The 26,113-nt window shown below is 41.9% G+C and overlaps 1 protein-coding gene across 2 annotated transcripts in view; it reads left to right on the top strand.

Annotated features, from left to right (window-relative positions):
- Positions 1 to 25,696, top strand: part of igsf9a (immunoglobulin superfamily, member 9a) — a 63,216-nt gene extending 37,520 nt beyond the window's left edge. For both annotated transcript variants that reach the window (XM_074618637.1, XM_074618636.1), the window contains exons 10-21: positions 2,167 to 2,307; positions 3,000 to 3,116; positions 7,879 to 8,029; positions 8,287 to 8,398; positions 11,235 to 11,425; positions 14,333 to 14,550; positions 14,915 to 14,999; positions 17,595 to 17,765; positions 18,153 to 18,189; positions 18,489 to 20,762; positions 21,363 to 21,436; positions 23,226 to 25,696. In XM_074618637.1, the coding sequence (XP_074474738.1) occupies positions 2,167 to 2,307; positions 3,000 to 3,116; positions 7,879 to 8,029; positions 8,287 to 8,398; positions 11,235 to 11,425; positions 14,333 to 14,550; positions 14,915 to 14,999; positions 17,595 to 17,765; positions 18,153 to 18,189; positions 18,489 to 20,762; positions 21,363 to 21,436; positions 23,226 to 23,389 (3,735 nt within the window). In that variant the 3' untranslated portion in view covers positions 23,390 to 25,696. The remainder of the gene's footprint in view (positions 1 to 2,166; positions 2,308 to 2,999; positions 3,117 to 7,878; positions 8,030 to 8,286; positions 8,399 to 11,234; positions 11,426 to 14,332; positions 14,551 to 14,914; positions 15,000 to 17,594; positions 17,766 to 18,152; positions 18,190 to 18,488; positions 20,763 to 21,362; positions 21,437 to 23,225) is intronic.
- The last annotated feature ends 417 nt before the right edge of the window (positions 25,697 to 26,113 follow it).

Genomic DNA, 26,113 nt, shown 5'->3' on the forward strand with positions numbered 1-26,113 from the left:
TTATTTAGTCGCGATTAATCGCATGATTGTCCATAGTTAATTGCAATTAATCGCAAATTAATTGTAAATTTTTTATCTGTTCAAAATGTACCTTAAAGGGAGATTTGTCAAGTATTTAATAATCAAATATGCTTGCTTTATGCAAATGGATGTATATATTTATTACTAGAAATTAACTAACCCAAAACAATAACAAATATTGTGCGGAAACCCTCTCAGGTACTGCATTTAGCATAAAAACATATGCTCAAATCATAACATGGCAAACTGAAGCCCAACAGGCAACAACAGCTGTCAGTGTGTCAGTGCTCTGACTTTACTATGACTTGCCCCAAACAGCATGCGATCATAATAAAGTGGGCATGTCTGTAAAGGGGAGACTCATGGGTACCTATAGAACCCATTTTCATTCACATATCTTGAGGTCAGAGGTCAAGGGACCGCTTTGAAAATGGCCATGCCAGTTTTTCCTCACCAAAATTTAATGTAAGTTTGGAACATTATTTAGTCTCCTTTCCTGACAAGCTAGTATCACCAAGGTACCAATGGAATTCTTGTTTCATATGATACCAGTATCTTCACTCTAGGTTTAAAACAGAGCCCGCTGCAACTTAAAAATCGCAAGTTGCTTTGCGTTAAAGAAATTAGTGGCGTCAAAACGAATTTGCATTAACGCGTTATTGAAACTTTCGCAGTCACCATAACAGTGCCCGACATTTACTGTGTGCCCGAACTCAAACTTCTGTCCCTGTCTTTGTTTGGTCAACTGTACTCTATTTATTGATTCCTGATACTGCAAACATTATAGGGAGCCGAATGTCAGACACCGCTGCTGTCTACAGGCATCTACGAGCAGACTTCAGCAGCTCATCATACAAAAGCTTTTCTAATAATCAGCCCATTCAACTTGCGTACGGAACAGCGGGGCAGCTATTTTCTCGCCATTACAGTGCGAAGAACGAGGTGGACGTAATGATGTATTTTTTCAGGCATTTTAATTGGACGTTTCCTGTGTCCAGTGGTGGAAATATCCTCTCAGCTTTTCAATTGGACAGTCACTCAACCACATACATCTTAAAGGACAGAGATAGTGGGTGCAATCTTAGAAGCTTTTGAAGCAATCCCCAAGGAACTCCTTACTGCCCCTTGCACTCTCGTTTTTTTTTTATTTCCACTTCAATCTACTGCTCACTTCGTCTGAGGGATGAGAACCTTTATAGATGAGGGGCAGGGGGTGTGACTTCTCAGTAGTGTTGATTTTTTTTTTTTTTACTTTTTATCTTTCAGACCGCAAAAACATATTTGAACGTATTTTCGTTTCAAAACAAGAGCAGTTTTAAAACCATTCTTTGTTTTGGGTGCAAAAGATCCACCCACTCCCCCCCCTTCACATGCTGAGTTGACCCCCCCCCCCCTCCCCTCTCCCTTAACATTTTGTTCTGAGCGATGGACATGTCGTCGGATGAGACGCGCCACAGGAACTGTGATGCATTCCTGTAGTGCGGGACGCGGGCGTTGGAGTCAGGCTGTTATTCTGCCAATTATTCCAATTCCACGCTGGATGTCACAAGCTCTCACACACAGTAATACTTTCTCACAGCCTCATTCTGGAGAGGATAATAGCAGTTTTGACTTCATTAAACTGAGTAGGAACCTTTTGTGCAGTCAAAGCACAACGCAAGCCTTCTGCTGTGGCTTATTGGGAAAGAATGACTCGAACATTTAACTGCTTTTATAATGCAAATGCTTTAAAAAGTGATTTTTGAAAGCTCCTCAGAGCACTTCTGTAACGCGTGTAGGGATTCACCTCAGAAATGATCAAGGGAATATCCCAAAAAAGTTTATTTTTTAATTAGAAGAGAACACCACTTTATCTTTTACATGTACTTTTGATATCATCTTGCAAAAGCTGCGACAACATCAATAAATAATACAAAATTATAGAGAAGTTTGGAAATAATCTGCCCAGTGGGTACTTAAGTACTTAACCATTTCAAGACGGTGTTGGGCAGATATCAAAAAATGATTTCAGTAAAGCTCTCTTCACACTTCTAACTTCATGTATATATTTTTTCCATTAATGCTATGCATCATTCAAGGCTGCACGTTCAAGCTCCTTTTCTATGTATCTGTCAGAGTCGTGTTGACATAGTGCTTCTCTTTCAGTATCCAGGATGGACCTTGACACCAGAGGGCTCTTTGTTCATGACTACAGTCAATGACGATACAGCAGGCGTGTACACGTGCACCCCGTACAACAGCTACGGCACCATGGGTTCATCTGAGCCAACGGACGTAATTCTGCAGGTTAGTGTGCACTCAATGGAGAGATTTAAACAATGACATGTTTAAAATGAAGCGGCGCTTTAGAAGTGGGTGACGGACTGAACCAGAGTTGGGGATTGTTAGAAAGACAGTTTTGGTGAGTTTTAATTTGTTTCTGTCAAGTTTGAAAGATTCATCCTTGACGCGACTCCACTCGACCATAAAATCTACATGTCGTTCAACGAACTGGCAACCACTTGTTGTGAAGTGAATGTAATTGAACGGGGGAGGGAGAGTGTGACATCTAGTAGCTGAATGTTATCAGTTTCATTAACAGCACCTTTAATGTCACGCAGACTGCATTCTTTGCATCCCACCCAGAGACCTCACAAACTGCCACTGACTCTGTCCTTCCAGTTGTGCTAAACTGTCCATCTACACCACCGTGCGTGCATTTTAATTGGCTGCAACTGCATCTGTCACAGCGAATTAAAAACTTAACCGAAACAACATTTTGTTGACCTTTTCACTCAGACGTGTGAGTCCTCTGGCATTAATAGAAGTCAACTTCGACTCACCACAGTGGCTCCACTATTGATGAGTTAATTGTGTGGCTAATCCTTTTGTTATTAAGATAATCTCGTCTAAAGCGGCAGTAATCCAGTTTTAAAAGCCATTGTTGCCATTGCTGCAATCTCCTTGATTCCGCTATATTTTGCGTTGGAAATTCACAGGACCCCCCATCATTCAGCATCACTCCAGAGAAGCAGTACAGACAGGAGACCGGTAGAACCCTGCTCATCCCCTGTCAAGGAAACGAGGACCCCACAATTAAAGTGACCTGGAGCAAGGTAAATTATCCAGTGCAGCTTATTCAATAAATAAGCCGTCCTGTTTTATTCATGACACTGCAGATGTTTACAAGGACACCCTTTTTGCAGTATGTACAAGAAGATATGCTTACAGAAATGTGCACATACTAAAACCTATGGTGCAGTCCAGATATATTTGGACTGTGACAATTTTCTGATGTGTTGGCTCTGTTTTATTGTAGTTGTCCCGTTGCTGTATTCAAAATTTTGGGGGAGAAAGTGTATAAAATCGGTTTTAATTTCTACAGTATTCACCCAGTATGGAGGCTCACACCTTGAACACCTTTAAAGACACAGGGAAATAAAAAAAATTAGGGCTGCCAATCGATTCAAATATTTAGCGAATTAATCACACATTTTTTATCTGTTCAAAATGTACCTTAAGGGGAGATTTGTCAAGAATTGAATACTCCTATCAGCATGGGAATGGGCAAATATGCTTGCTTAATGAGAACCTATGTGTATATTTATTATTGGAAATTAATTAACAACACAAAACAATGACAAATATTGTCCAGAAACCCTCACAGGTACTGCATTTAGCATAAAAAATATGCTCAAATCATAACATGGCAAACTGCAGCCCAACAGGCAACAACAGCTGTCAGTGTGTCAGTGTGCTAACTTGACAATGATTCGCCCCAAACTGCATGTGATTATCATAATGTCCATAAATGGGAGACTCATGGGTACCCATAGAACCCATTTTCATTCACATATCTTGAGTTCAGAGGTTAAGGGACCCCTATAAAGATCGCAATGCCAGTTTTTCCTTGCCAAAATTTAGCGCAAGTTTGGAGCATTATTTTACCTCCTTTGTGACAAGCTAGTATGACATGGTTGGTACCAATGGATTCCTCAGGTTTTCTAGTTTCATATGATACTAGTATCTTCACTCTAGCTTTAGAGTTTTCATGCCCGCTACATCCTAAAAATTGCAAGTTGTGTTAATGCGTTAAAGAAATTAGTGGCATTTAAACAAATTTGCGTTAACGCGTTATTGTCGTGTTAACTCTGACAGCCCTAAAAAATTAATTTTCCAAATTCTAATCCTGTATCCATTTGATTAATTTTTCTGTTATTTCTTGGTATATACAAAATAAAAAAAATAAATAAAAAATCACATTATTTTTTTAAATCCCTCTTCTCTTCCTGTAAAATGTTAAAATGTATTGTTTGATGACTCATCGTGCACTTGGGGATGTATACAGAAATGTATCCAATTAAGATATACTTTATTGTCCCAAGGGGAAATTTTGCTTGGGCAATAGTGCTGCACATAGCTGCAATCCTCTTAAAACAATACCCAACAAGACAGTACAGCAGTACACCAAGATACAGTTGAACAACAAGTCAAATATTGCACACTCCCTGAGAAAGCTATATTTAAATAAACGGGCATTAAAAACAAGATATTGCAGTGATACACCAGACGCAGTAGAAAAACATTCCCTGTGAAAAATATATATAAATACGCAGGGATTACGAACAAAAGAGAATAGTAAAAGCCATAAGACATAATACAGAATTGCACAGTGCCTCCTTCCTGTTAACTGCAGAACCAAGGATTCAAGGTTCTTTATTTGTCATTTGTAAATTCCAGCAAAGCTGTCAGCTCCTTCACCAATGCTCATAAAATATGAATATATAAAAGGGGGAAATCACACAAGTAAAAGCAAAATGATAATCTAAGGCATAAAATAATGCAGTTAAAATGAATATAAACAAAAAGTAAATATAAAATAGTAATGCAAATGTAAAGTCGTAATTTTGTTGAAGACAGTATTTCAGATGGGAAAACTGAATGTTAACAGGATGTAGTATGTATATGCATGATGAGAAGTAATATACACCGACCAGCCATAACATTATGACCAATCCCCTAATATTGAGTAGGTCCCCCTTTTGCCGCCAAAATAGCCCTGACCCGTCGAGGCGTGGACTCCACTAGACCTCTGAAGGTATGCTGTGGTATCTGGCACCTAACCGTCAGTAGCACATCCTTTAAGTCCTGTAAGTTGTGAGGGGGGGCCTCCATGGATCGGACTGGTTTGTCCAGCACATCCCACTGATGCTCGATTGGATTTGGAGGCCAAGTCAACACCTAGAACTCGTTGCCATCTACAGGATGTAAAAGAAAACGTGATTCATTAGACCAGGCCAACTTCTTCCATTGCTCCGTGGTCCAGTTCTGATGCTCACGTGCCCATTGTAGGCGCTTTTGGCAGTGGACACGGGTCAGCATGGGCAGACCGGGAACATCCCACAAGAGCTGCAGTTTTGGAGATGCTCTGACCCAGTCGTCTAGCCATCACAACTTGGCCCTTGTCAAAGTCCTTACACTTGCCCATTTTTTCTGCTTCCAACACAAAGTTCAAAGTTCAAAATGTTCACTTGCTGCCTAACATATCCCAGCCACTGCCAGGTGTCATTGTAACGAGATAATCCATGTTATTCATGTTATTCACTTCCCCTGTCAGTGGTCATAATGTTATGGCTGATCAGTGTATGTACACAGAGGCGTAAAGAGGAGTGTAGTATGTATAGAGTTAATAAAAAAAAATGATATATATAAATATATATACACACAGAAGCGGTTGCTTTTACATTTGCTGGCTCTGTAACATCTCCCTGAAGGTAATAGTTTGTATTCAGTGTACATAATGTATGACGGGTCCATTAGAATTCTGTATCCATGTCTGACAACAGTGCTGTCATAGATAGTGTGAAGGGACGAATGGTCTTTCTGTCCTATCACTTTCATAGCTGCTTTCACCATGTTCCATTTCACCAGATTTGAACTGGATTGTGAGGGTGCCATGATGCCATACCTATACCATCTAATAATGCCTTCCAGCACAGCATTGTAGAATAATAACATGATCTTGGCACTCACATCGAACAATCTGAGTTTCCTAAATGAAAGCATTAATTAATTAATTAATTAATTTTATGTAGCAAAGCATTTGGGGCTTACCCAATCATATAAAACTGCACTTGGTTGTTAGCTAGTGGTTCGTAGTAGCTAGCAGAGCAATATGATGTAGGAGGTGTTTGTCAGTTGGCAAAAATTTCCAAAGGAGCGTGTTGGTGGTAGGTGGTATTGAGCGAGGTGTGGATGGACGCCAACAGTCCTCTTCAGCTCGAGGATTTGATTAAATTAAATCCCACTTGTAATTATACCTTGCCCACATATTCCATTTCACGTGGGAATACAGCACATTATCGAAGTTTAAGTCGCTCCCACTGGCTTTACAAGGGACCCCGAGGCTGAACATTCTGCTAGCGCTGCCACCTAGTGGTTGTAACATGCTCTGTACACAGCCTGCGCAGTGCAGCGCTTCACTGTGCAATGATGAATGTGGTCAGAAGTGCAACCTTTCAACCCACTGAGATCAGTGCTTCAATGCTTTTCCTCCATAGAGATTTAGTGCGTGGTTGCTCAGGAAGTCAGCACATTAACACCTCGTTTTAGCACGGACACACCCACTTCCTGAATAAAAAAAAAAAAGCTTTCAATTCCAGACACACAGACAATGGGACCAGAACCAATTGGGTATAACAAAAGTGATTGTGCGTGCATGCTGTGTATTTTACTAACTCAAATTTAGTGTTACGGTACTTATTATTTCATTTCAAATCCAATCTGCTGGAGTACAGAGCCAAATATTTAGCTTGGTAAAGCTAAATGGCATGACAACCTTTTTTTAAAACATAACTGCATAACAGCTGTTCTCAGTCAAATTTTGACATTGAGTCAATTTAGCTCGAGAAGAGATTTTCAAATGCAGTGCCTGTTCGTGGCGTGGTCGTTCGGCCGTAGAAATGACATAGTAGAAAATAGCGGAGGGTCAGCGTGGATACGACCTGCACCCTCACATTTTAAATCCAAAGTGGTAAACACTACACATGCAGTATGGAAACACTTTGGGTTTCACACATTGCCAGGAAAAGTAGAGCTAGACGTCAAGGCTAAAGCTGCATGAATGAGTGATGAGCGATGAGAGCATTCAAACGGCCCCGATGGAGCTGACCATGGATGTATAAAGAGACCGGAGCTGGCGGGAGAGCTAGCGAGAGCTAGCGAAAATAAGGTGTTAACAAAGGGAACTATACAGTATCTACAAAATACATATATGGAAATAAGATAAATTACATTCACCAGAAATATAAAACATTACATGTCCCTTATACATTTAAAAGAAAATAACACAAATTTATGAGGGAAATGTCTTTACGCTTTGATTTTTGGGTTGCTGGAAAAAATTTAATAAATAATGCCTGACAATGACTGATATATTTGACATCTCTGACTACATATATGCTGAAAATCAAACATTTTGAGTGTATTAATTTAGATATTTTCCAAGGTAAAGGTCCCTAGAGGTGTATGATTCAACTTTTTCCTATGGTCTAGCGTTAAAAAAGTTAACAAAAATTGCAATAAATTGTAATATCAAATCGCAATAATTAAAAATCCCAATACATATAGAATCGGCACCCAAGTATTATGATAGTATAGAATCGGGAGATAGGTGAATCGCCCCAGCCCTACTATACACCCCGGATGGAGGGTTCTTGAGATATGCAAAGGACATACACGCATACATACAGACACCTTGCTTTAGAGTTTTATATATATATATTTTAATTATATTTATGTCCACCCCAGCTGTATACACTATTAGACAGATGCAGAGAGTTTTGTTCCATGTGTAAATGGTCTTTGTGTTCCTGCTAGGTTGACTTGGCTCGTCGCACATCGTACTCCATAGAACCCAACGGTTCTCTGCTCCTGCAGCCTCTCGCTAAGGACCACCAGGGGACGTGGGAGTGCATCGTTGCTAACCGTGTAGCCTCGGTGAAAACCAGCACGCAAGTCTTTGTCCTGGGTGAGTGCAAACAGAAAAGTGTCCTGTCTGAGAATACCATAACAAAAGTCCTATTACGTGATCTGTCCACATATTTTTATTTATTTATTTTTTCAAATTGTTTTCTATGTACCTGTGTAAAAACGCAGTATGCCTGTGCCTCCATTCCGCCTCCAACGGATAAATGCGGCACATCTAGAGATGGCCTCTAAACTTTATCAGGTAGTTGAAGTGCTGGCAGATATCCATCAACTCCTCTCCGTTTCCCTCCATTACAGGAACCAGTCCCCATGCGGCTACTTCTCTGTCCATCTCACTGGGGGTGAAGCAAGCCAACGTTTCCTGGGAGGCAGGCTTTGATGGAGGATCAGCACAGACATTTTCAGTTTGGTGGGTGTAAAGCCTCCCACTTTCTTCTCGGGCCGTAACCATGGCAGCCATCGGTTGCACTGGTATTACTCTATTGATCTCTAGGATGAGGAATTCATTTATCTGTTATCACCTCATGGCAGCTACAATGAAAAACGCTGCTGCACAGCATAGCTTTATAATGCAGCGGCCATGCTAGCTACAATAGGGGGTTACTGAGAGAAAAGAGAGCGGAATGCATTGGTTTCTCGTGAATTGTCGCTTCTATATTGGCTTAGGAATCACAGATGAATGTCCTGTTCTTGCTTCAAGGCTGAGTGTTGTTGATATCCAGGTGATGTGGAAAGGTGAAAGATGTGGAAAGGAATGTAAAACTGCAACTAGTTGGACAAAAAGGACTGTACTGTGGAATGTGTTCTCATTTCACGACCAAAGACCAGAGTGCACTAAGGAGGTCCTTGTAGTACAGCTATAATGTCAGGTTATTTTATTGAATTTAAAGGAACTTCACTCGTAAAAAAATATCATTTGTACATCAGTCACTCACCCTGTGTTACTTTGAATTGTGGAAGTTTTTCTCGCATGCCTTAACCCTGAACACAGAATCCGAAAATGGATTAAATCCTTGATGAATTAAACTAAATGGAGGCCGCGTTTAACAACAGCAAAACTGAATAAAAAAGTATAATCCAAGTCCCATTTATCCAGTCGTATGCTCACTACTTCCCAAACACATGCATGCATCTTCACAAAAAACAATTGTTCCACTACCGTTTTCGTGAAATTGTGTTTGGGAAAAAGTGAGCATACGACTGTATAAACGAGACTTGTATTATACTGCACGAGTTGTGTGTGAGTTTGTAAACGGATGTTTTGATATAGTTTTGCTGTGGTTAAACACAGCATTGTGGGTTTTCTCCGTTTTTTGATTCTTCGTTCACCGTAGAGGCATGCAAGAAAAACAAAGTTTTCTTCAAGGATTCAAGGTAACACGCGGTGAGTAATGGATATTAAAACAGTCATTCCAAATTCAGAGCATATCTAGTGCCTCCACATGGCTCTCAACATGGCAACGCCTGAGCCGGGGGCTCGCAGCTAACGGTGCCAACAGTACAAACAAAGTGAAAACAATGGCAACAGCAAAGAATGTATATTGCTCTGAAGTGAAAGTCAATTGGTCGTTCCATTGCAACATCAGTGGCCAGCAGCAGAGCTACGCCTCTGCCATTTTGGACTGATAGTGACTACTGGACACTATTAAAATATTCGCCTACAAATTGCCGTAAAAAAGTAAAACAAAATTATTTTTATTCTATTGTTATATATTCAATGTCTCTACTGAAATGGCCTGTTTTGAACAATAAAAATATAATAAATATGCATACTATTATAACTATTTACTTACTTACTTACTTATTTATTTAACTTTTTTGCCCGGCTGCTTCTCAGAGTGTTGCACATACAGGGACTCACATGCACTAACATGTACGTGCAGCTGGACTGTCTACATAAACAACGCACATAGAAGCTCTGATTAAAACACACGCAGATGGAGAGTGACTTCATTCTCTGCTCAGGTAGACATTACTCCACTATACCTTTACATAGCAAATAGTTGTTTGCTGCTTTATTAGTGCTCTAAATTTCGAATTTAGCAACTTTTAAGTTTTAAAAAAATAGGATTCACTGAACTAGGTTTAGATTTTCATGGTTTTTTTTTTATGTCCGAGAATGCAAGGAGATGATATGCAGAAAACTTCTCCTAACGCGCATCTTAATCACATTGTAACCTTGGAGCGCTACATCAGATGAAGATGAGATGAGCTATCTTAATCCCTGAGAGGGAACTAGGTCATCGCTGCAGCAAAGAGCAGCATAGAAATACATATAAATTACATAAAAAAAACATAAAAATAGATCAGCCAAACAACCCTGTAAAGTCTGAGCTACTCACTCTGACAGCCTGGCATGTTATGACCATATATTATGAAGGCTAGTCAAAGTGAATGCACTCTCTATTATGAGATAAACAAAAGAGCAACACTTTTGCTTCTTGAGGAGATAATGTGAATGCTTTTCCCATTGACATTTCAACCGCAATCTTCATTTCTTTTCTCATGAAGGCTGAAAACGGTAGCGGATAGGTCTTGTGAGCACTTTGGGATTTCCAAAAAATTTAATTTGAATGATCATGCAGTTTTTTGACAGTATATTTGCACCATATTCTTTGTAAAATCGATTACAACAGAACAGTAAAAGCACCTACTAATCTCACCTATTGCTATTAGAAAGTGTCCCTGCTCTTGTAATTTGCTTTATAAATAGGACCTTCTTTATGCACTGCAATAACGAAGGCAGAATTCAAATTACACTCAAGTGTCTACAAGAGAATAACCTCACAATTATCCACACTATGTTAATGTGAGTACCACCGTGACCTTTTCTATTTTCTCATAAAAGAACATCACCTCTGTTGAATCGAAGCCATCATCTTCAAAATCTAAAAAAAGGCTTTCTTTTCAGACTGACATTCATCATTTTTTAAAAGTTCCAGTTTTGAAGAGGTGAATAGATTTTTGCCTGTGGGTTAAGTCATTTGTTCCGTGTAAAATAGACATGTAGAACCTCAGCTCCGATAGGAACATGAAGATCACCGTAATTTAAGTTGCAAGCTCTTTGTGCAATAGCAGGGATACATCAGCGCTGTCTTTGCCACAATTCTGGAGCTGATGATGGGTATGAATGATTAATGAAACCTACTTTTCTGTCATGTTTCATAAAGCCAGACTGCCAGAATTCCCCGCCGCTCTTTTGTTCTCACTTCTTTGTTTCTCTCCGTCTCTCTCTCCCTCTGCAGGGTGAAGAAGACTTCGGCGAGCGATAATGATGAGAAGCAGGAATGGTTCTCCGTGCCCGTGCCCCCCTCCTCTGGCAGCTGGCTGCAGGTGACGGGCCTGTCTGTCGCCACCGACTACCAGTTCAGCGTCCTGTCTCAAAATAAAATGGGCACAGGACCCTTCAGCGAGATTACCACCGCGCGGACCTTGGGTCAGTACCACTTAGGGCTGCAAGTAACGATTTTTTCTCATTGTCGGTTAATCTGTTGATTAAGTGTTGTATTTCTCCTGTCTCTTTTTTTTATTATTAGCAATGAATAATGCACAAAACATTCAGCTCGCAGGCTTTTCATCTTTAGCCGGTGCTGACCATCACTTTCAGCGGTTGTAATGGCAAATATTGCCAGCAGCAGAATATATCAACTGTAGCTCATTAAAGTTAATTCCCTGAGTAACTTGCCCAAAGGCCAAAATGAAAATTGGATGCGTGGTTGATATGCCACTGTAGTTACAAGCTGGTGTCTGTATTTAGCCAAAGATCATTTGTTTGAGGAGGAAACACAACTCTGTCCGTTTTTTGTGACTCAAAGGGATAGTTTGAGTGTTTTGCAGTGGGGTTGTATGAGGTGCTTATCCATAGTCAGTGTATTACCTACAGGAGATTATGATCGACACGCCCCCAGTTTGGAGAAACAGGTTGTATGAGGTGCTTATCCATATTCAGTGTATTACCTACAGGAGATGAGGGTCGGCACGCCCTCAGTTTGGAGAAACAGACAGGAGTTACCAGCACGGAAGCAAAGCAATGTACTGCTGTGGACGGGGCCGGCAGCATATCGTATTTTAACCACCTAAAAGAAATGCTCACCTAAATAAATCAATATCTATTAAAGTGTACGTTATATCTAGAATATTTTCACCACTTTACCTTGCCGTCAGAAAACCCTTTCTGACGGGGAACTGAAGCTGTTGTATCCATCTATAATCTCGCCAAAGCCGCCAGACTCCATTGAAAAAACTTGTAATTTTACCTCGCATAACACGATGGGTTGCTGGTCTACCGCTGCCTTGATCAATTAGTTCATTTGTGCTATTGTGTGACTTTGGTGAATCCGAACTAACCAAAGTCACACAATAACACAAACAAACTAACTGATCGAGGCAGCGGTAGACCAGCAACTCTCGTGTTCTGCAAGGTAAAATTACTGTTTTTTTCAATGGAGTCTGGTGGCTTTGGCGAGAGCATAGATAACGGCTTCAGTTCCTGCTGTCTCATGGCAAGGTAAAGTGGTGAAAATATTGTAAATATAGCATACGCTTAAACTGATATTGATTGTTTTTAGGTGGGCCTCTCTTTTAGGTGGCCCTGTCCCCAAACCGGGGGTGTGCAAACCACCATCTACTGTAGATAATACACTGACTATGGATAGATACCTCATACAACCCTGCTTAAAAAAAACAAAACATTCCCTTTAAGTACTCGGTACATTACTACTTGGTCACATAGCATTCCCAAAACTAACCTAAACATAATTTTTTAGTCACACTAGCTACATGACTGTAAGGATGACGCTGTTAGTCCAAACTGAAATCAAATACAAATGCTAGCATGCTAACACTCTAAACTTAGATGGTGAAGACAGTAAACATTATGCCTGCTAAACATTAGCATGCTGGCATTGTGAGACCATGTTGGCATTTACCTCAAAGCCCCGCTGTGAACTAAAAACAGCCTCACAAAGCCGCTGGTGTGACTGTTTTATCTGTTATCCAGCAGCGGGATGTATCTTTGTGATCTTCCTGGGGTGATCAAATGTTCGCCTGGGGCGAAATCAACATTCATATCCAGTGTTTCCACACAATGCGCCACTGCTCTTCTCTTTTACGGTTCTTTTAGCTATATCTAGTCGGCTGCCCTCGCCTATGGCAGGCCAGGGCAGTGGATGGGGCAGTTTGTGGATATGTTGTGAGTTAAGTGTGGATTTTGCCCCCTGGAAAGATTTTATCCCTCCCGGCAGGCGGTAGCCGTCCTTGACACATCTGAGAGATCACAAACATACCTTTTGAAGATGCAACCCGCTGCTTGATAAGAGTAAAAAAAAACATTTAGATTCTTTTCCCAAAGGTTTGTGTTGGGAATACAGCAGTGGGTCTTCTCTGGTGAAACAATCTAGATCAGTGGTTCCCAACCTGGGGTTCCGGGCCCCCCTTAGGGCCAAAGATCACAAGGGGTGCGCAAAGATTTGTCTGCTCTGAGGTTGTCAAAATTAGATTTGCACATGTAGAACTAAAATCATAATCGATGTAAAGTCCCTAAAGTCAGAATGTATTGAAAAAAGATAAATGTCATTTCCAAAATTCACATTGTTTTATCTATAACGAAATATTCTGCTTCAATGGACATTTGTTGGCGTTTAGCCTTTCAAAAACAACGTTTTCGCTGCAGTCGAAAAAACTGTTCGCTCACACCGACGAGTTATGTTCATTAAAGAAAGTCGATGTGTTAAAAAAAACACATTTAATACACTAAATGACTTTATTCAAATTGAGGATTTTGTTCATGGATTTTTAATTTTTGTTTTTGTTTTTTTCTAGTGAGTTAAATGTTGATTTTGCCCCCTGGAAAGATTTTACCCTTCCCAGCAGAGAGTAGACATCCTTGAGACATCTGAGAGATCACAAAAATACCTTTTGAAGATGCAACCCGCTGCTTTCCCAAAGGTTTGTGTTGGGAATACAGCAGTGGGTCTTCTCTGGTGAAATAATCTAGTTCAGTGGTTCACAAACTGGGGCCCAAACGTTAATGCTACGATTATTGCGGCCATAAACAGTATTATTACAATCATAATAAACCATCCTGAAATATAACTATTAGACCTGAAATATAGTAAGTATGCCTCACACCATATTTGCCTTAGGTTTGATAAAAATGTAGTGCAGTGAACTGTATGTTACAACTAATTTGGACTCTGCAAAACATCCACCCCAGCCCTACTCCCCTTCACACTCTCAAGGTTGAACATCTGTGGCAGTAGCGATTTCCTCCACTGTAATTCAATTTTTACGCCAGAGTGTATCTGGCTGATGGGCTGAAGGTCTTTTTATCCCTCTGCATCAGATCCTCTGCCGAGGAGAAGTAAACTGAAGCCCCCTGAGTCGCTGACAGCTAATCAGGGCCCAGCAGGTGTCGTTCTGCGATGGTCCCTTCCCGAATCTCAGCACCCTCCCATCACGGCCTTTGTTCTCCAATCCCGCACCGAGCAAGGGGAGTGGTTTCATTTGGACGAGGACATCGGCGCCAACAGCAGCGAGATAGTCGTTCCGGGTCTGCGCAAGGTAACAAGCCGGTCGCACTGCTCCCTCTGAGACTAATCAGTCCGCGCTGCTTGTTGAATGCCTTGGAGATTTTCTATCTAGGCTACACCGCCGTGGTTTTTTACTTTTGTAGACTCTCAATTATGCACACTACATGGCAGCCATCACTTTCCTGTCGCCTTTCAATCTGTGTGCGCTGCCGTTTTCTTCCCTCTGCCCGTCTCATCCTTCTTTTTCCTCTCCTATATAAGGCCTACCCAAAATTCAAATGAGCTTCATTAGCATTGCAGGCACAGCCTCGTGTTGACAAAGTGTGGTTTCATCCTCTGTCCTCCCCACTGTGTGTGTGTGTGTGTGTGTGTGTGTGTGCGGATGCTGGCCTCAGGACTGTGTGTACGAGCTGCGGCTGCTATCTCGTCGCGGGGAGTTGCTGAGCGAGCCCAGTCCATCAGTCAATGTCTCCACCATAGGTAGGTGTTCGAGAGCAACCTTGCCCCCTTCGCATTCTCACCTCACCCTCTATTTCAACCTCCTCTCTCAGTCTACTTGTCTAACTCTTCTCTCTCTCTCTCTCTTTATTTCTTCCTCCGTTCCTCTTTACCCAGCGTCAGACCAAAATTAGAGCAGGCCCCCAGGGAACGCTGTCCATTAGAGGCCTGAATGATAGAAATAGCTCCACTAATAACTTCTCAAAAGAGTTAGCGCTAGAATTCGCACTGGTCTTTTCTGATTCTTATGTGAATGTGACATGAATGTTTCATTAGATACGGTACAGAGATATCAAACAGAGGGATATATACAACTCCCACCGGTACCACCCGAGGACTATCACAACAATCAGAGCCACAGCTTGTATATTGTTTTACACAGCCCTGCTAATATTCTCAGTTTGACGTCTGACGTCTGAGCAAATGCAAAACAATCAAGTTTATGATTTGCTGATAATGATCATCTGGGAGATTGGAGATTAGATCCACTTAAAACGGGTAATACCAAACCTCATAGCAATCTTGGGTTATTTTTACGAGTTTTTTTGTTTGTGATGGAAAAGAATTGTATTTATTTATGAAGCAAGTGGCATGAAATATGCATGTATTGCCAGTGTCATCACATGATTGTATAGCTTGAGGAACAAAACTTTTTTTTTCTTTCAAACTAATATACAGTATATACTGTATACTATATAGATATATAGATAGATACAGATATAGATATATAAACTGGAAAAACAAAGTTCGGAAACTTGTGTTTGGTGGATTATTTCTCTGTTGTTACAATGCTAATGGTCATTGTATTTTACATCGTTGGAAAGCCTGTTTATTTACCTTCGCAATGATGTCCAACTTGTAAGGATCATGCATTTGTGGGATGAGCAGCACAGCTGATTATGTGGGTAGCGCCCAAGAAAAATTTGCCAAAATGCTCTAAACAGTGTATTCTCATAAGGCTACCAGGAAGCCTGCAATGACTGCCGTTCACCGTCAGGCCCGTTTGCGCTGGTGTTGACAACACAGACAATGGAACCTGAACATGTGGGGGAATGTCATGTTCCGTGATGAGTCCAGGTTCTGTCTGCCAAAGTTGGACGGCAGGTCAAAGTATGGAGACGACGCGGAGAACGCTATGCTGATTGTAGCACCGATGGAGTAACAGCTTTTGGTGGAGGCTGTGTCATGGTGTGGGGCGGCATCTCCCTCACTGGCAAAACAAGGCTTGTCATCATTGAAGGCCATCTCAATGCAGTGAGATATCGGGATGAGATTCTGCAGCCAGTGGCGATCCCATATCTGCACAATCTGGCACCTAACTTCATCCTCCAAGATGACAACGCTCGCCCCCACAGAGCCAGGGTTATCACAGACTACCTCCACAATGTGGGAGTAGAGAGAATGGAACGGCCTGCCAAGAGTCCAGACCTCAACCCAATTCAACATGTGGGATCAGATTTGGCGTGCTGTACGTGTTAGAGTGACCAACACAACCTCGTTGGCTGACCTGCAACGAATCCTGGTTGAGGAATGGAACGCCATCCCACAGCAACGTGTGACCAGGTTGGTGACCAGCATGAGGAGGAGGTGCCAGGCTGTTGTGGCTGCGTATGGATCTTCCACCCGCTACTGAGGCTCCTGACGGTGTATTAATTGAATAAAGTGTAAAATAGCCAATATGTCATGTTTGTTCCTCGTTACTGATGGAGAGTTCAATCATCCAATCCACCAAACAACTCACAACAAGAGTCAACACCAACAGGAGAATACACTGTTTACCATTGACGGAGCATTTTGGCAAATTTTTCTTGGGCGCTACCCACATAATCAGCTGTGCTGCTCATCCCACAAATGCATGATCCTTACAAGTGGGACATCATTGCGAAGGTAAATAAACAGGCTTTCCAACGATGTAAAATACAATGACCATTAGCATTGTAACAACATAGAAATAATCCACCAAACACAAGTTTCCAAACTTTGTTTTTCCAGTATAGATAGATAGATATAGATAGATAGGTACAGATATAGATAGATAGATACAGATATATATATATATATATATATATATATATATATATAATAATCTATGTTTCATCAATTTAAAGTTTGTAAATTATAATTAGAAATTAAAATATAAATATTTTTTAATAAATACAAAATGTATAATTTATTTTTAGTAGATAAAAAAAAATCCATAAGATTTATAAACATTTATTTTGAAATGTCTTTTACAAATAAAACATACTTCTTTAAAAACACAATTTAAATTTATTAAAAATATGTATTCTTTTAATTTCTGAAAACAAAATTATCCGTATTTAAAAATTTAAATAAAAATATAACAAAATATAAAAAAAGAAGAATTATATCTGCATTTTGAAATGTATCTTTATTGTCTTAGTGATATCTGTCTTTCTCAAGTGTGTTGCTACTACAGCAAGCAACAGTTTTTTCTGGTTCTTTAATTAAATTATTTTGCCGTTCTTTACGGTTACTGCTGACACTACAGTCAAACCCAGCTTGCTTTTACTTTTATTTAGCAATATATATAACGCTGATAAAATGATGTCACAGGGATGGAGATCTACCCCGCCACATCCCGACTCCTGGAGTTCGTCCCGGAGCCATTACTTGCCGGCGTGCTGGGCGGGGTCGCCTTCATGTGCTTGGCACTGGTCTTGCTGCTGGGGTCCGCCTGTGTCATCAGCCACAAGAGGGACCGGCGTCGCAGGAACAAGAAGGATGGTAAAACGCCCCTCACTCCAGAGACTCGGCAGACACTCACTTTGATGAACTGCATCATGAATATCATCATTTATTCAATAAAATATTGAAGGCACTTTCAATCCATTATATAAATCATAGCCCACTGCATGGATTTGGCGCTCCTCTTGTCCCGCGCTCGTCCATTCAGTTGTAAAAGTTATTGATGTCATTTACATTACTTGCTAATTAGGGTAATTTCTCATTAGTGGCTGATAAATGTAAGTGTAATTAACTTTTTGGACAAGCCTGGGCGCCTCAGGCCCTTTAATGGGCTCTTATTAGGGTTGATTATGTTTTTACTTCTTGGTCAGTGTGGTTGTATCCTAATGAGTCAGATACCATCTTGCCCCTCTCCCTCCCTTTCAGAACCCCCTTCTGCCATCTATAAATGCTCCCCATCAATGTAAGTACCCCTTTATCATTTCATTATAATGCCTTCCACTGACCTTTCCCTCCGCTTTCCCTTACAAACTTAATGTTGAGCATGCCAGCACTTAAGTTATTTTCCATTTCAATTATTTTTCTTCAACTTCATATATTGCTGCTGCAGTTGCTGCTGTTTTAGTCTCTCTCTGTCTACATCTCTCCCGCCCCCACCTTCACTCTCAATCTTATTTTCTCTGCCTCTATTTCTCTCCCTCTTACAACTCCGTCTTACAATTTTCTTTCTTTCACCCCTCCCCCTCTTTCTCTCTCTCACAGAAAGACTTCAGGCACTGGCAGTCCAGACAGTGTGTTGAAGACAAGCCTACTTCCAGCCAGCATCCTCTATCCCACCACTTCTTCTACCACCACCACCACCTCCTCCTCCTCCTGGCAGACAGACTGTTCCTCCTTTAGCACTGAGAATCATCATCGGCGGAAGCAGCTCCCGTCCAACTACAGCAGAGGCCGCCTCACTAGGACAACTTCTTCTCCCGTTTCCCCTCCAATCGAGTTGATCTCTAGAGGTCCAGATGGGCGCTTTGCGCTCCTGCCGTACAGCAATGACGCCTTGAGTGTTCACGGCGAGAAAAGCGGAAGGTATGACCAAGCTAGAGTCCGAAGGTCTGTGTCGCTGCACTCGGAGAGGGAAGACAGGAGACAGCCAGCGTTTGTGCTCTCTGTTGATCTCCCACCTTGCAAACCAGCTAATTCCACAAACCAAATTTGCGGCCTCTCCCAGGGCCCGCCCCATCACCGCCCTTATATCTTGGATCAGAAGGCGAGCTACAATGACTTCAGCAGCCTGTGCTCAAACAGTAGTTTGGCCACCATTCCTCATCAAGACAGAGTAATAACGCCCACATTTCCAGTGCTCCCACACATCCGATGCGGCCTAGGTCAGCCGTCTACGACCGCCAGCTCTCTTGTTCTCCAAATGGAGCACGAGCGGGAGCGGGGGAACCTGAGTCGCTGCCTGAAGCTGGCTCACGAGAGGGAGGAGCTGGAGAGGGAGCTCCACAGGTACACGCTGGAAAGAGGCTCCATGAGGGAAATGAAGAGGGACCTGGAGAGCGGAGAGGCTGGCGGTAATGAGCTTGTGTGGGAATATAAGAGCAGCACATTGCCTCACAGGCACCCCCGGGGCGGCAAGGAGAGCTTTTGTCTGCCTCAGAGCCCTTTCTCTTCATCTTCTGTGCTCTGGGACGCCCGTCCTCTTGTCTCTCCTCTCACTCTGATCCCGGCCAGGACCCGTTTCGAAACGTCGTCACCTTCGAGTCCATCTTGTTTTAAGTCCGGCGACTATCATCCTGCTCCCTCCTTCACCAAACAGACCCCCCTCCTATCTGAGGAGGCAGGAGGTTTTTCCAAAGGCAGATTAAGTCTCCCACATCTCTCCTCAAAGCACCAGAGACATGAAAGCGTAGAGGCAGCACCAGAGGGCTATGATAATTCACCACAATCCACAGTCTTAGAAATGCAAACGAATGATTCATGCTCTGAGGCACGGAGACGGAACAATCTTAGTCATGGCAGCCTTTCAACGTTGTCCTTCCATAGCAGTAAATATACTGAAAGATCTAATTGGGCTGCCGATGGAGTGCCAGACTCTTCCAAAGCGGAGGTAGTGTTCCCCCGGCCCACTGATGAAGACGTGTGTGTTGAGATGAGTGTGGATGAGCCAGAGCTGGAGGCGTGTGTGATGCGGCCTGAGTCAAAGCCCATGCTGCACCACAGAATCGCCTCTCATGTGCAACATGGGCGCTCGCTGACTCGCCAAGGTCGTCGTGAAGACGTGAGCAGGAGCGCAGGCTTTAACTGCCGCAGTCTTGCTTCTGTGGACGATATTATCAGGGCTTCTCCGCACACTCCAGAACCAGAACTCTGCAGATCTGTGATCCAGGGCTCGAAACTCTGGGACTCTAAGCAGCGAAGTCAGAGCCTTGACTCGCGGAGGCGGAAAGAGAGACGTTTCCTGACTCCCGATGCATGGATCGATTCTCTCAGCCAAGAAAACTGCTCTGTTGCATCATCCTGTCGTCCAGTCACTCTGTTGTGGGAACCCCAGAGCTCTCCGACCAGGAAGATCTCCAAATCTCCTGCAAATTCTCCTTCTGCTGCCCAAGCTGCCTCCCGATCACCACCCGCGGTGGACGCTTTATCTCTAAGGAGCAGACCAGATAGGCCCGCACCAAATGCTGACGTGCCTTGCAACTACGAGCCAAGAAGAGAGGCGTCCAGCTTTCCCAAAGCTGCCAAATGGCCAATCGACTACCGGGAGGCCATGAAAGTGGCACAAGGTTCCTTGGAGGCCATGAAGGAAGCTTCCAGATGCTTAGACAATTACCAAGAGGCGCTAGAAGTGGAGGCAGGGGGCTACGAGGGAGAGTCCGGGAGCAGCTACAGCAGCTACGCCAGCAGCGGCCGAGGCAGCATGGAGCCTGCTAACGGACGCCTGTCGCTGTGTCACCTTTCTCCAACCCTCACCTGCTCACCTGAGACCGTAGAGGAGAGCCAAAAGGACAAGCACAGTCAAATGGAACAGAGCCAAAGGTATTAAGGACATAATGAATGAGGGAAATTATGTTTTATCGGGAAAAAAAATGTGGGAGTTGACATTTGTAGCGCTAGAGGATCCTATGTGGTCATTAAAAGGCTTTCAAGGTGAGCCTAATATAAACTATCTAATATAATGAATAAAAGGAAAGAAAGTACAGGGTTTTTTCAGATTCTGACTCACATGGCCGAGTTCATTCCAACAGATTTCTAAGTCAACTTCCAAATCTTATTTTCTTATATTTTTTAAGCTTTGCATAATTAAGTGGGTGTCAAATTATGTTTGAAATAAAGGTTGAGAAATGTCAAAACATTGTAAAAGCAATTAATCCGTGTGAATTGCTCAACAAGCGTAGATAAATTGTGTAAAGCAGCACATTCATTTCATCACTGTTGTGCAAAAAGAACACACATTTAATGAAGTAAAGTCTCTTGGTAGGATATTAGAAGAAATATTAGCAAACATATGCGCTTGATGTATAGTGTATTGGGAGTTTTTTTGACATTCATGCTGTATACATTAATAAGTGCGCCTGTGTCTGCATTAAACACCCGAACTGTGTTTGTATACTAAGTGATGTTTTGTGACCTCTCCAGGAGAAAGGCCTCAGTCGATGAGAATTATGAGTGGGACGCTGCTGATTTCTGCTCACAGCCTGGAGACCATGACGGTGAGGGTTTTGCTTTCCTTGTTGATAAGATGCAGCTCATGTTTGGGTACGAAACTAGATAGAATTTGTCTGTTTTTAGAGTCATGAATCAATATAGTACAAAGTGAAACAAAATAATACGCAGGGCGATTGTTGTTAAGTTAATCTCTATTCAGTTCAGTAGACAAATCCTCACCATTTAACCTGTGGGGATGCCATGCTCCCCGTTGGATGAGGATATTAGTATGGATAACTTCTCTCTAAAGATGGAGAAATAGTCGCTGGACAGGGAGGGCATCGTATTTGGTATATGCCTTCTGTCATGCCTGCTTAGGGCTCACCATGCCTTCCTTTCAAAGAGAAGATGAGAACTAGAAACACCTTGCGATGGGATCACACCGGCCGACTAAATCAGACCAGATCAGACCTTTCCCCTTCCTAACACCTGCTTCTGGCACTCATCTTCAACCTTCATTCTGATCTCAACTACACACCTGTAAAGTCTTGTGACGCCAAATTGCACCATGGTCGTAAAGTTTGAGAACCAATTCCTAACCCCTACTTTCGACGCCTTTGCTCAGACCACACCCATCTACGAACTCAGCCTTCATTTTGATCTCAGCTACACACCTGTTAAGTTTCGTGACGCCAAATCGGGCTAGGGCTAGCGTTGGTTGCAACGCTATCGCGGTGACAAAATCTGGGGGCCAGTTGCCCCTTCACTCGCCCTTGCTCGGATCACGCCCATCTTTGAACTCTTTATTTTGATCTCAACTACACACCTGTAAAGTTTCGAGACTGCATCTTGCACGGTTGTGACGCCATCGCGGTGACAAAATCAGAGACATCAAAGACAGACAGACAGACAGACAGAAATATAAACACCTGGTAAAGTACTTAAAACTACTTCTGTGGTAGTTCCCGCTACAGTCGGTGTCTCCAGGACCTCATTTTGCCATAATGACTCACACAGAGACTCACAAGGTGAAAACAATACCAGCCACACAGACTGAAAAGACAAAAACAATACCAGCGGCTGAATAATATGATTATATAAAAAAGAGAAAACTTCTAACAAGCTTGTGGATCTACCCATTGTGTACAGGGCAGGGATAAAGTCAACTCAACAACTCTGGTATCAGCGTTTAGGTTCTGGGTTCGAACGGGTTTTCTCCCACAATCTAAAGAGATGCAGGTTAATATGATTGGCGACGCTAAAAATAGCCTGTTATAATATAATAACACATATTATTAGGAGTTTAATGACCACTTTTGATGGCTGGTATAGATGACAGATTATAGTATACATATTCTGTATTTACTATTAAATTTGATATGATTTTATGTGTAGTATAGTGTTCCCTCCTGGCTCAAATGTATATTCAAACCAGTGAGCTGCCAAGTTTTATTATGTTGTGATTTTTATAGAAAAGCTGTAGACTTAAATTCCGTGGCTTGCAGTAGCAGCATGGTATGCAAAGTAGAGAGCAACATTTAACAGGCCATTACTGGAACACTTAGCAATGTTTAATCTGACCTCGGTGACATTTGTGACTGTGTTTCAAGAACAAATTAAGAGAAAGGTCAGACATGTTTTCACTCTTTGGCTCCTCTGAATTAACCTCGCAAGCTAACCTACATTTACACTCAGGAGCCGGTATTTAATATCTAACCCGTAACCTGCGAGTGTTTCATGTCTGTGGGAGTTCAGCACGAAGGAGACAAAACCCCCAAGCTGCCGACATCTTATTAAAATAACATCTGCGCTGAAATATCAGGAAACTCACAGATAATTTCTTTTTACCCACAGATCTGCTTCCTTCATTGAATCTACTGAAGCCTGCTCCGCGCTGTAGCCTTCCCAGAATGCAGTGCTCCACCAAGGCACAGAAAAATTGCGCTCAGCTCTCTTTGCTCCTGGGGCATCAAAGCAGCTGCTCTGCTGAGCCAGAACCAGACACCGTGCTGTTCTGACGGCGCCTGCCTTCGGCTCATCTCACCTGGTGTGTCCTTTCACTTATTGACTGGTGTCGCAAGGCGACAAAAAGTGCATGTAGCAGAAAGTGAGCTTTTGTCTGAGTCAATCTAATTCCCTCATTCAAACCAAGAAAAGACCTCTACAGCTTGTTAGGGGGTATTCTGCTTGGTCTCTTTGTTAAACTTCACTTAGAAAATAATGGTTTTCAACAACACAGATCTCAGTGAAAAGTAACGGAGACACAAAATCACCTTTACCCTTATGCAGAGCTTTGAAAGTTTGTTTTGCTTTGTGACTGGCATCATCATCACGCTCTTGGCATTTTCTTTTGAGACAGTCTGCCAATCTGCCAATACCAAAGCTTTTCACCGCGCTGATGGATTCACCACGTTCTCCGTGTGTGGTTTGTTATGCATTCATCATCCAGGGATGACTCAGACCTCAGTCATCATCAAGTGACTGGTTTAGGCTGGGGATGATTACACGTTTATATATGATATCATCAATCACCTCTCAGCTTTAACAAGAGCTGTTTATGAAATGCCAATAAATAAGGAAGATAAATAGAATATAAAATGGTAAGTTGCTGCACTGTTACTGTTTTGCTTGAGTGTAACACAGTTTCTAAAAGAGTAATTTCCCAAAAGAGATCATTATCTGCTTTTTTTTGCCCTTAAAATACTGTGGATTTTTGGAATATAAAAATCTACTCAGTGTGGATGAAAGCCTTCATTTCCTCTCCAGGCCGTCTCCTTGTTCAGCGAAGTAATACCTCTAATTATGTTGAGTAATTGAAGAGGGTCAAGTCAACTTGTAGGATTTGTCCTTGGTTGTTCTTTATGGACATAAAGGGAGATTATTTATTCTTTTGACTTTCATTTAGCAATTCACTCAACAGGCGTTTTTGGACCGGAAGAACTTTTTCATAGTTCTAACAATCCTCCTTTTCATTGTGTCCGCACCGCAAGAACAAGGAACGATCGTAGTTCATAGCATGCCATTTTGAGCATAGACTGTATATAAGAAGTAGACGTAGTCACCGTGAAGTCACACATTGGTTTGTGGACTGCCGTTTTGAATCCACGAGTTTGGCATTTTGGCCATCGCCAGCTTCGTTTTTGGCCGTCGCAATCTTGGTTTTTGGCAACCAGAAGTGACAAGAGAGGGTGGAGCTAGTTACAACTGAACACTGAATAAAAAGTTTTCAGGAGACCAAAAAAGAACATAATTAACTTTCATGAACTGAAAACACACTGTGAAAGGGTTAAGGTTGTAGGACGAAAACACCCAGACCGAACAACGCTGTGTTTACAATGTTTACTGAGGTAATAAATCAAGTGAGAAGTAGGGTCATTTTCTCATTTACTTCTATACAATCAGACTTCTTTTTGCAATCAGAGGAGTCGCCCCCTGCTATATATGTGCAGGTTTAAGGCACTTCTGCATTGGCTTCAATTTTCAGACCCGGGGTGTAGCCCACTGGTTTTGAGGGACTTTTTTTAGCAGTTCATTGCATCCAACATCAACTTTATATGCAGCATATATCCTGTGTTGTAATATATATTGATATTGGAGAATTGGACACACTAAAAGCTTTGTTCTCGCCTTCCCAATGTAGATCATTCCTGCTAGTTCTAGGGAACAAAACCAGCAACTTTCCTGGCACAAACCTGCCACCACTGCCCCTAAACCTGCTGGGAGAAACATGCTCATGCCTCTTGCTCTCTTTTCTTCACGAACAACGGAAGAGAAAAGGAAAATTGGGTTTCACTGGCTGCTCTAGCTCAAGGCTTTCACATTAGTCAACCAAATAATTAACTCAGAGCTCCAAAGCGTACCAGAGCATTGTGGGGTATCCATCCTATAATTGAAATTCACTCATAGAGGCTACATTTACTGCAAATCAATGTTTCACTTCTGTAGGACATTTTCATTTTCTGGTGTACACATATTGTACTTCAAGTCCATATGTGATCAAACCCCATGCGCTGCTCTGGGGATTCGTAGTCAGCACTACTTTTTTGCCTACGTTTTTGAAATTGAATCTAAATATTGGGCTTTCAGTACATCAAACAAGGAAGAGTGTGATTTATTTTTCACATTATACTGGATATAATACTTTTTAAGAAATAATTCTGCCTGTTTTTGACATTCAGGGCTAAAACCTGAAGAGTGGAAACATACGGGGAGCTACAGGGGGATTTGATCATGAAATGCTTCAGCAGGAAACACACCACTGGCTGTATAGTAATGGGGATAAACCGTACTACAGAATAAAACATCACAAAGGAAACCGGTTCAAACAACAGCGAGAGCTCATAAACCTGATTGTTATACTGCTACCTTTTTCAGTTATTGTGTGTACTTAGGGGGATTAGCTTTAAAGCAAGCACTCTTTTATTATAGCCATTAAGCAGCGAATGAATTATTTGCAAATGCCAGGAAGTGACTCTTGAAGCTAGAAACTAATCAAGGTCTTGTGAAAATAAATGTCACAAATTGAAAAGTGTAACCATATGACGCTCGTGTTACCTTGGCAAGTTCTAAACTCGTAATAATTAGTGACTAAGTCGAGTCTGTAAAACTTTCTCTGTATTTAAATCAAGTGTGTGATTATAGCATTTTTCAAAATAATCAGACGGCAAGTTCTTCTTTGTAGAAAAACGACAGTCAGTGTCTTTTTTTAAACTAACACCTCACCACTATTCAGCAGAAAAATA

The sequence above is a fragment of the Sebastes fasciatus genome, chromosome 19 (assembly GCF_043250625.1).
Source record: "Sebastes fasciatus isolate fSebFas1 chromosome 19, fSebFas1.pri, whole genome shotgun sequence".
NCBI classification, from domain to species: domain Eukaryota; kingdom Metazoa; phylum Chordata; class Actinopteri; order Perciformes; family Sebastidae; genus Sebastes; species Sebastes fasciatus.